Below are 11,129 nucleotides of genomic sequence, written 5' to 3'. Positions count from 1 at the left end.
CAGGAAGCCGTCCGACATGATGGAGAGCTTCAGCTTGTCGCGGTGCCACACCAGCACGCGCGACTCCTCCATCGCCATTATCGACACCTGCAATGACACACGTCCACAACCTTTATAAATATTTACATGCGATGAACACTTCTTCCGTTACATTTTCCGAAATTAATTTATATAAATATTAAATTAAGTTTTAGCACAAATTACCTGAAAATATTCATCAGTGGAGACGCCAAACCACTCTGGCGAGTCGAGGAAGTGGTGCGGGAAGACGATGTGGAGCGCGCGCTGACTCTGCGACACCACCAGCCTGCGGACAGTACAGCACACACACGCATATATTACGCTTTCATGTCTTACACATGTCTTACTGCATCAAACTTTATTACACCTAAATGATAACTATTGGTCTCATACAATGCTCCATGTCATGAAATGCCGATTGTTTTTGTGACTTTCAACTCTAATTAGGAAAGGTACATCGGCACGTATTGTATGTGCGGTAAAAAACGTAGCATTAAAGACATTTCCTATCGCTTTCATGACATTAATTTTTTACGTATTCACATGTTTTGTAGCGAACATCGCAAGGCCTTGCCGGTCGACGATGTGAAAGCAATGCTGATAGCCCATCGCCGACTGGTGCTCCGCGACCTCCGCTCGGTGCCGCAGCCGGTCGCTCGCCGCCGCCGCGCCCCCCACAGATACGCATTTCATAAAAAAACTGTGAGCGAAACCGGCACATAGGTCGTCATCCATCCTTGACACACATTTCGTTTACCGATCTTAAATTTATTTACGCAAATAAAACCGAACTATACATTTGGCGGTATCTTTTCGGCCTTATTAAATGTCAGCATATAAATAGATCCGTTTGACCTTTGTATATATGTCACGCAGCAATATTTGACCGTTGACACCAAAATCCCATTGGCGGAGTCAAGTCCCTCGGCATTGATAAAGGTCACGTTTCGGAGGACGGCGGGCGTTTAGGTCACCCCTTTGAAATCCTGACAATCTTCGGTGCTATGGGAAACAAGCTTCTCTGTAGACTCTTGATAAATTCAATTTTTAATTAAACATTTAGTTTGTGTGAAGACGCCGGTCGTGTTCAGATAATCATACTATATACTAATATTATAAATGCGAATGTTTAGGTGGATGGATAGGTGAATGTTTGTGAGAGTTTAAACAGATTTCGATGAAATTAGGCATAGATGTAGAGGATAGTCTAGAAGATAATATAGGCTACCCGCTTTGGTTTTGTTTAATTACATTTTAATAAAACACGCGGACCGATTCGCTGTCGGAAAGTATTATAATATAATCCGGCTATGTTACAATAGTATTTGTATCAGTCACAGTAAATCTGCATTTATACGACAATGCGGACATTGCTTCATACTTTTGACGTAACAGAGACGATACAGCAGCTGTATTGTTTCATTTGTAACGATCAGTTTTTCCGCAGACAGGTCAACAGTGCTTCGACGGGTGCACAAAATAACGGTGTGCAATGTAAAGTATCTTTGCTACAAATTTTATTAAAATTAACATTGAATAACACGAAATTCATTAATCATAATGATTGCATCAGCAATAATTTTGAAGAAGTGCGACATAGGCATTTAATTGTAATACATTTTATGAGTGGGTAGGGTGCGAGCACCGCGCCACTTCACATACAATCAATATAATAGTTCGCAATGAGATTCATTCAGAAAGCGAGGTCGGCGGCGGAGGCGGCGAAGGCAGCGTGAGAGCAACTGTTCTCACCGGTTGTCCCCGCCACCTACCACTGCCACTGCACTGCCCTTTGAATTGAATCATTCGTGTATTGCGTAACGTAACACACATACCACATAGCACACAATTACCGTTTACTCGATATTAGCGGGTTATTAGTAACATCTAATTTCCGCACCTTCTTTTTCGTTTAAATACAACTCCTATTCATGTAGCATTTTTTTAAACATCAATTTGAAAAACGCCTAACAAGTCGATTAGTATTGTACCTATAAATATATACAGCAAATGATAACCGAATTGAAAATAATAAAGGTATTATCTAACACCGAAATAACTAATTATGTCAATAATATTATAACAGATTATGGATTTAGGCGAGGAACAAGAGTAGCGTTGGTCGAGGTGACTAGTGGCGACTGCCACTGCAACTGCGACCTAGTTGCATATTTGCTAAGTGTGTACGCACTTTTAATTGGAAGTAACATACTACAAAATTACTAATTAAATTCGTGTATCGTAACGCTATAATATTTTAGCAACGAACGGACAAATGCAATAACAGATAGTGAAGAATATTAATATTTCTAGAATTTACGAATGTCGGCGACGAAACGTTTTATGTTATTAGGTTTGTAAGCCGTTGTAGATTAAATATAATCAATGAGAGGTAAACTTTATGATTGATATTAATATAATATAGCACACACGGAGAGACTCCTCGTGTTCATTTAATTAAATCGGTGTAGTGTTCCAGGCGGCGGCGAGGGCGCCGAGGGTGGCGAGGGCGGCGAGGACAGGCCGGGCCGCGCAGGGGCCGACAGCCGGCACAGTAAGCCGGCCGGCGGAGGCGCGGTCTATTTGCGGCTGAGGGCTACACTTCTCAGAATCTCCGCAAGTAAACGGTTAAAACGTATGTTGCAGACGGGAGACGCTCTGGACGTGTATATACTAAATGATTCATTCAATGACCATCTCTCTGACATGATTTTGTGCACGATATTACAATTTACATTTTAATTACTGATGTCAACGGCAAAAACATTCCAAGAAAAGCTTTGATTACCTGACGGACGCATGTTACCCATAATGTTTTAAGATAAAGTGCAAAGTTGAAACGCCGCTCTTCCCAGTGCAATGCGACAAGAAGAATAGTGGTTCGGTACTCACTTGCCGGATAGCACGAGCGATAGGCTGTCCACCTTGGTGACCTTCTCGTGCGCGTACAGCTCGTGGCATTTGAGGTGGCGCACGCTGCGCATGCACTGCAGCACGCGCCGGAACTGCCGCCGCGAGACGCGCAGCGGCGCGAACAGTGCCACATACACCTGCCGATACAACACAACGCCTGCACTCGTCAATCTGTATACTACCATTCAAAATTGCATATTTGTTTCTATATATATTACAAGACTGTCAAAGTGATGTGTAAGTCGGGAGCTCGGCTGAGCACTCCGTGCTCGTGTTGCCATCTCGATTCGATATGGCAAGGAGCCAGCCGAGGCGAGGAGGATGTCGATATACGAGCACAGCCTTCCGGTCCGCTCTTGTATTAGCATTTGTTAAACATGTAATTCATCATCTTCAACAATAAATCTGTTCACAACATATGTTTTTTCCTTTTCAAAACTGAAGTATTCAAAAAAATGCAATTCGCAATTTACTCTACGCATATATGATCGTAACAACATACTTATTGGTATTGAAAGTAAAAGTTTGTATAATATCCTCAATATTGGGGACGAGAGAAAGAGTGCGATGAACAACAAAACTCGCTTGTCGAGTTTCAACGTGAAATGCATCTGCACGAGACCCTCCCGCCCTGGGCGACATGGTAGACTACGACCTAGTTACCGCTAACTTATGGTAGGCGTCCAGCCTTATTTAGGTCTAACTGAAGCCGTATGCACGCTGATGGTGAAGATGGTAATGTGTTTCAATAATTTCACCGACAATTTTCAGATGTAGTTAAATAAATTACACGCGCGATCCTTTTCACCACTATTGTGAAGACTGAAAGAGGCGAACCCGTCATCGATGGCTAAAAACAAAAACGGTTTCATTACAAAAAGTGTTTTCAATTCATATTCCGAACAAAACAAAGAGATGACTTTGCTTCAAAAGCCAAAACAATGGTGGACAGGAGAGAGCACCATACCGGCCGAAAACAATAACGTGGGCCGGTCGGGCAACAGGCCGGCCACTTACAGGATGTACGGGAACTGATGAAAAAAAAAATGCGATTGTAATAGTAATTAATTGTTTTATCACATCGTAAATTCATAATAGTCATAGTTAAATATAATTATTCAAAACAACACTATAGAATTAGAAAGGTGACAAAAACACAGAGGAATTTTGTGATCGGTACAAGATGGCGAGAGCTGGTCGGGGCGGGGCGGGGCGGTGCGGGGCGTGTGCAAGACAGGTGGAGGCAGGTAGGGACGCAATGACAAATATTATTTTATCCGCGGTAGAAACTCCAAAAATCAGATCGTATGGAGTTTGAATGTATTGACCATACATTACTTTGCCATTGTATAAAACAATCGTGTACAAAATAGTGTTTATACTACACCGGAACTTAGAATATTAGAGTTTAATTTTTTTACGCAGAAAATCATTTCCATTTGAGAAAGGAGCATGTATCCTGGGAGGCTGAGCACATCGCACCGTCGAATGCGGCTACACCGAAAAAACGACAGCGCAACGACTGCTAGCTGTTGCCTACACGCTACACGGTTCATGACAACATCTCAATATATTATCCTTTCTATAGATACAAAGCCTAGTACGGTTGAAATCGGTTTGAACAGGTTTATTATTTATGAAAGAGAAAGCTGCGCGCTGGTGGCGGATAGTTTATGCTTTGTTAATACATCAGAAGGCGACACAAACCTCTTGTGTATAGATGAGTGTGCACAGAACACTCACACGAAACTTTCACGGATCAAAACATAACCTAATTAAATATAAGTTATAGATAAAATATAATAAAACACTATCACCTAATTAGTAAGAAGGGTATCTCTAATTCGCTAAATGATTTGTAGGTGGAGCAGAATGGGGTCAGGTGAGACATTCAAAATGATTGTCGGTGACCTGGCGAGCGAGCCGGAAAGTTACATGAATATTATGAGCATTCCGCGCACTCGGCAACCTTTCATAACATACATCATCTTACAAATCACAATCGACTACTATTCCTCTACGGTCTATTCTATTCAAATTATTGAATGACACGCTTTTTGTTTACACACTAAAGCCTTAATAATATAATTATAGGATGAAGGTAGGTGGGTGCAGAAATTTAATAGCGTGTCCAGCTGTAACCGCCGTAACCGCCGCAAAGGGTCGTTGGATCATATTTCAACACTATATTTGCAAACAAGGTCGCCCTCAACTGTTAGTTTTAATATAAGTCATTATTACGATGAAAACAACAAAAATGCTTAACATTGTTTTAAAAAGATTATTTGATTTTCTATCGTACCTTCTCTCTAAGTGGCGTTCTATGCATACCTCAATAAAAATTGGCACAAGGTGATGAGGCAAGGAAAGGTAGCTCGCACTGAACGGTGGTCACGACCCGTGAAGCAGGTATAGCGTGACGTCACAGGCGACGGGCGGCGGGCGGCGCGGCGACCCACTTACCTCTGGAGCCTCTAGTGCCGAGGCGCGATCAATTGTACGCGGCTCGCGGTTTCACATGCCATTAAGGCCTTTGTGTGATGTCTATTCAGAAATATCGCGAACAACCTCGGCCGAGGGAAATAGTTATCTACCATCCCTGTCACATGACAATATCCTCAGACGCGTTAAAAATTCAAAACGATTGCTCTTTTTTAAATTTCTCAATCTTATACCGTGAGGTTTCAGCGGCTTTTCAGTAAACAACATGCGACCTAGCATTGCTGCACGAGTGGCAAGAGGAACCACCCCCGGAAGCTGCCGAGCCAGCGAGAGATCAGGTCACAGTTGAAATTACCTTTACATCTTCATCCACCAAAGCCATCTTTTTGATAATAGCCCTTGAACAGAATATTTTATTTATATACAGTATATTATATATGTATGTATTTTATGTAATTCTACACAAAAAAAAAACCAGCGCACCCGCGGACAAACCAATTATATGGTTTTTGCGGGGCCATATTTGTGCATATTTTTTAATTTGTGTCATGTAATGTTTTCAATAAATAATATAAAATAAATATATGTAAGCCGTTAGTACAATTTTGAGTGGAATATACATATAACTATTTTCTACGAATCTATGCCGATTGGAGATATGTTTTTAGTAATTTTGTGTTACGTTCATATAATGATTATAAAGCGCTAATTTTGTTTCTTCTTTCTAATTGTATGTAAGGCATATGCCTCAATTATTGTTAATTTTAACCGCACTGCAGCCGTACATCAAAGTTCATTACTGTCAGTGGCGCCTGTCCGCCCCACCGCACGAAAAAGCTTCAATAGTAGCGACCGAGGGTCGCGGGAGCGCGGAAACGGCGCTGCCTTCAGCGGAAGACAGCCCACCCCCTCCCCCCGGCCACAGTACTGTTCACCGCGCGAAGAATCGAATCTGGGACACGCGATGCTATGGTAACACTACCTGTCATCTACTTACAGATGTAGGACGTACGTTCTTGAACGAACTGAAAATCTAACGAAGTCTCTAGTGTAGTCAGCAGGAGGCAGCGTGCCTTCTTTTTACCGCTAGTAAACAAGGAGATTGAACCTAATATATCATTCACGGCTTCTCGGGGACCAGGTTAAAAATGAAGTAAAATCATTAACATATTTATGCCGACATTGAAATAATTGACGGTTCCGGTTCGGTAAAATTGTAGATAACGTTAGCTGGATTTAAATAGCTTTTTCAGCGAATATAAAGTATTAAATAAATAATGCATAGAGCGGAATGTGCGTGCGTATGACACAGACGACGCTGCACAATTCCGTACAAACTGGTTCTAATCTGACGCAAACATAGCAATGCTAATTACACATTCTGATAACAGCATTACTAATGATAACGCATTGTATTTTAATCAGTTTGCATTGGAATCAGATGGTTTGGATTGGAAAGTTTCGAATAAATAATTACGTTTGCATCTTTGCTCGTGATTGAAGTGTATAGTGTAATAATATACGCCAATGTCTTATACATTACTCATAGGCTGTATTACTGTGGTATTACACAATGCATAAGACTCGAGCGGACACGACAAGGAGCGGACGAATTAGAAAGTGATTAGTGTAGACGGGGAGTACAGGCCAGTCCAGACGACAGGCGCGGGCTGTCCGCTATCGCCTCGTGGCCACTGACAGCTAACGCAAACATGTAACTGTTGCAGCTGGATACATATAACATACCACTCCCACTATACCTCTCGTTTCTACTAGTTTCGCGTACGAGCTTTCGTAAATAAAATCAATGCATAGAGCGCGCTCAGCCCTCCCCCCGCTCCGCTGCCCGCCCCCGCCTACTTCGTGACCCATTGCTGATTGCATCAGCTGACTTTTTGATCGGGAAGAAATATGATATGATGTATAAGTGCACTTCAACACTACACAACTGCAATAAAACAATCAATTTGAAAATTATTATGCTTTTCTCAAAGTTCTTAAGGTTGATTATGCTAGTAAAAGCAAAAGGACACAAGAATAAAAAAAATATTTCATTCTCATGTGAGTTATTCCAAAAAAGGGATAATGGTAATGAAATACCAAGTATTAGTCTTGTTTATGAAAAAAGATAACCACTGTAAACACATTATTTTGGACATATGGGAAAATTTTAGTTGTGAATTTGTTTTATCATATTATTTTCCAAAAAATCAAATAAATCGAAACTACAATTAAAAAAAATTAAAAATAAATAAATTGGGCAACATATTTTGTGCATAAATGTTGATCCGTCTGCTGAGAATCACCCTGTATTTAAATAAAGACTAGTTGTTGGTCGTGACTTCGTTCGCATAAAAATTAAAAATATCAAATAAAATAGCCTATATTACTCACTGATAACATGCTTTTTAATAGTGAAAGGATTATTGAAAACAGCCAAGTAGTTTTTGGATTACCTCAATAAATACAAAAATAAAAAAGAATCCTAATCTTTCCGCTTTATAACATTAGTATAGATTATTGTAGTGCCACAGTAATATGAGAAAACTTATTTAGTTTCCCCATCCTTTACTTAGCACAACTCTATATGAAGTAATCCAAAAAATCTTAAGGGAGATAGTTCAAAATAGAAAGTATGCAATAGACACTACACTACACACTCTATGCTTGCATAAGCCCATGGACATCCGTAACACCAGAGGAACTATAAAGACACTGCCAGCCATTATTTAAACTATCTCATTATGCAGGGGCCCTTCACTGCCTTTCTTTACATCAATCAACTCATTATGAGGTTGGTTAGGATGAGCCCTATTAACAATTTTTGGTTTATAGACTAAGATAGATTATGAAAGATAAAATCTCACCTCTTCAATATCCTTGTGGAACTTGATAGGTCGCATTAAATAGAACTGTACTGCAAAATACACAAAGTTTATCACTATAAATGCACTGTTCCACAACACAGCATCCAGGTAGCACTGCACACTCCACGCCCACAATCCGGAGAAGGTGCAGCCGAGCACGAGCGCCACGCGCAGCCACACTAGCCCCGCCGGGGTGTGCGGCGCCAGGAATGACGCTAGGAAACATGCATTCGCCACTTGGAAGAAGATGTGGTTGACCGGCCGCCACTTGGGACAGTGATGCAAGTACACGTCCCACATAGACGGCCGATCCTGTAACGTCACGTTGACCGAGTCGCCGGCGGGCGGCGCGAGCCTCGTCGGCTCCAGGAGGCCCATGTCCTCTGTTGTGATGGCAACGTCACTGTCCGTCGTTGACACCTCCGTCGTGACATTCTGCAGGCCGGTGATCATGCCGATCGCCAAGGCACTGATAAACAGCATAGTACCCCCGAGTAACACTATACCGATCGAGTTCTCGCATCGGTGTGACCCTGATGACGCTTGGCATTTGCGCGTAATTTTTTAACACTTAAACACTTGTTCCAAAAATATTTCTATCTAAAATGAAGGGATTTACACGGTTTGCGAGGTTTATTCTGTTCTCGATAATTTGAGAAGAAAAAAAAACACAGGTATGGCTGACAAAATTAACGGCGGTTAGAAGTAAAACGATAAACCAAGCATTTGTTCGTAGAACACTGAAATACGCATAAATATATTTCAATAAAACGACTTCAAATGTCTAAAACAAAAGTAAAAAATCTATGAAGCAAACAACCGAAGCCTACTATTTGACAGCAACAATGATTGACAGCTGACAATTGACAATTGTTGGAACCCCGAGATCTGTGATTTAGAATGAATGAAAATGGGACGGCATCAAAGAGTATGTGTAAGAACTTGGATAAAACCATAGACACTTGACTAAAGGAGGAGTTGTCTTTAGTTGACGCCAAAAAAAAAGTGACAGTGACGTAAGATTTGACTTTGACAATTATTATGGCGGTCGACCGCCCTCAGCACCTGTGCTGCTATCTCGTCCACCAATAAATGAAAATAATTAATAAGATGTGATTAGGTTAAACATTATGTTCCTAAAAGCTGTATTATTATTATCACAAAAATGACTAATGTCCCATTTGACATGTTGCTACATCCTGAACTATTAACGAATGACCAACTTGTTACAATAATACAACAGGTAGTATAATTTTATGTTTGCTGTCTTGCGCGTATTGTTTTTAATAATAATTAAACTATTATTTGTATTTTATAGAGGCATTTGCGAGTACCTAATATGGATACAATGAGTAGGGATGACTTGTTAGACTTATTTCATCATTATTGTGTACCTTACGGACAAAGGAAGCACCGAGACTCCGGAAGAGGGAAGGTCTTAAATAGACGACATGTAAGTCCGGAGCCGGCGGCTACAGTGTGCCTAGCTAGCGATAATCAAAACAAGAACTTGTCACATGAGCTCAGTAAGAGATTAAAGCCGCCGCCTGATTTGTTATCAGGGCACATGAAACGGATTAAACTCGAAAATAAAAAAATAAACAATGACTTTGATACTTTAAAAAGAAAAATGTCAGTTGATGCTGTAAGTGTTACATTCATTTTTAACTACTATATTTCAATTTTCATTTTAAAATTCAATTAGACAAGACGAGAATACAATGTAGTATATTTTTATTATATGTAATTGTTTTACAGAGTCCAGTTTGTGAAGCACCGCCACATAAAAAAGAGAAAAAACTAATAACTTGGCCATAATGCATTAAATATTTTATGTGCCTGTAAATAAAAGAAGTGAAAAAAATAGTTATGAGAAAGCAGAGTCCACTCTCCGGGAAAAGGCATTACATGTATAAGTTGTTTGATTACTTGTTTATAGCTCTCTCTTTGCTGATTGTAATGTTCCACTGGCTTCTACATTCTACTGGCAAGTAAACATGAACAAGCTTCACTGACCCAGAAGCACAATTTAAATTATATACTGTAGTTAACTAAATGTTTATGTTGATACTTGGTGTATGCAATACATACTAATACATTGCCTAACGGGCGAATTTTTCGACCAAATATATGTCAATTCCATGAAACTCGGCAGCCATTACATTATTTACTATTTTTGTCGAAAATGTAAATATTAGATAATTCAATTAGCTTCTTCCCAAATTGTTATTATCATCCAGTTTGTTCAAATAAGTAGCAATTACTGTAATAACTTGATCCATTTATCATATCTCTATGTATAAATGTAACAATACCCGAGCTAATCCCAGTAACTTTGAATGTTATTTAGACAAATACAAATATTTCATATGTTATTGTTATGAGAAGTTTTTATGTCAATTTTTAGACTTCAAACTCTTTGAGAATGAGAATAGTAAGATTATAATTTTAGCAAGATTTGTACATATTTTAGTTCCATAAGTTAAGTCCTGCCGTTTGGCCATGTTTGAGACATTTCACTGTTATAAATGTATATGTGTTTATGTTATTCAAATCACAATATAGATTGAAAGATAATGTAAATAAATGAATTTTACAAATGTCAAATTACTTTTAATCAATTTGTTTTGATCATATTGTTCCTGTCCTTATAAATAACTGCTTTTGGCTTCTTCATAGAAAAAACGTTTTAGTAAATATTTTACCAAGAGTTAACAGACGATTATTTGGAAAGGTCAGAAGCAAGCAAAGTTTGTATACATATGTGTGTTAAAATGAAATGAACATTGAATTGACAACATTTAATGATAATATAAGATGCGATGCAGGCTAGTTGTCCTCCTTGAGCAGCACGCGGCTGCGGCTGGGCGGCGTGGAGTCGTCCTG

At 39.7% G+C, this 11,129-nt stretch overlaps 3 protein-coding genes across 3 annotated transcripts in view; 1 reads left to right on the top strand and 2 right to left on the bottom strand.

The window, feature by feature from the left end:
• LOC106103956 (blood vessel epicardial substance-like) overlaps positions 1-9,105 on the bottom strand; it is a 14,022-nt gene extending 4,917 nt beyond the window's left edge. The window contains exons 1-4 of the mRNA XM_013283874.1: positions 8,244-9,105; positions 2,914-3,071; positions 205-307; positions 1-87 (exon numbers count right to left, since the gene is read on the bottom strand). Of these exons, the coding sequence (XP_013139328.1) occupies positions 1-87; positions 205-307; positions 2,914-3,071; positions 8,244-8,726 (831 nt within the window). The 5' untranslated portion in view covers positions 8,727-9,105. The remainder of the gene's footprint in view (positions 88-204; positions 308-2,913; positions 3,072-8,243) is intronic.
• A 177-nt stretch (positions 9,106-9,282) lies between these two features.
• On the top strand, positions 9,283-10,844 carry LOC106103967. Its single transcript, XM_013283886.1, has 3 exons — positions 9,283-9,486; positions 9,562-9,888; positions 10,002-10,844. Exons 1-3 carry the CDS (start codon positions 9,409-9,411, stop codon positions 10,059-10,061), a joined length of 465 nt encoding a protein of 154 aa, XP_013139340.1. The 5' UTR covers positions 9,283-9,408; the 3' UTR covers positions 10,062-10,844.
• The window catches only part of LOC106103955 (cAMP and cAMP-inhibited cGMP 3',5'-cyclic phosphodiesterase 10A-like), a 5,510-nt gene continuing 4,598 nt past the window's right edge, over positions 10,218-11,129 (bottom strand). Inside the window, exon 10 of the mRNA XM_013283873.1 lies at positions 10,218-10,254. Within this exon, the coding sequence (XP_013139327.1) occupies positions 10,218-10,254 (37 nt within the window). The remainder of the gene's footprint in view (positions 10,255-11,129) is intronic.

Source organism: Papilio polytes, unplaced genomic scaffold, assembly GCF_000836215.1.
Source record: "Papilio polytes unplaced genomic scaffold, Ppol_1.0 DF823692.1, whole genome shotgun sequence".
NCBI lineage: Eukaryota > Metazoa > Arthropoda > Insecta > Lepidoptera > Papilionidae > Papilio > Papilio polytes.
This window is presented reverse-complemented; position numbering and strand designations above follow the sequence as displayed.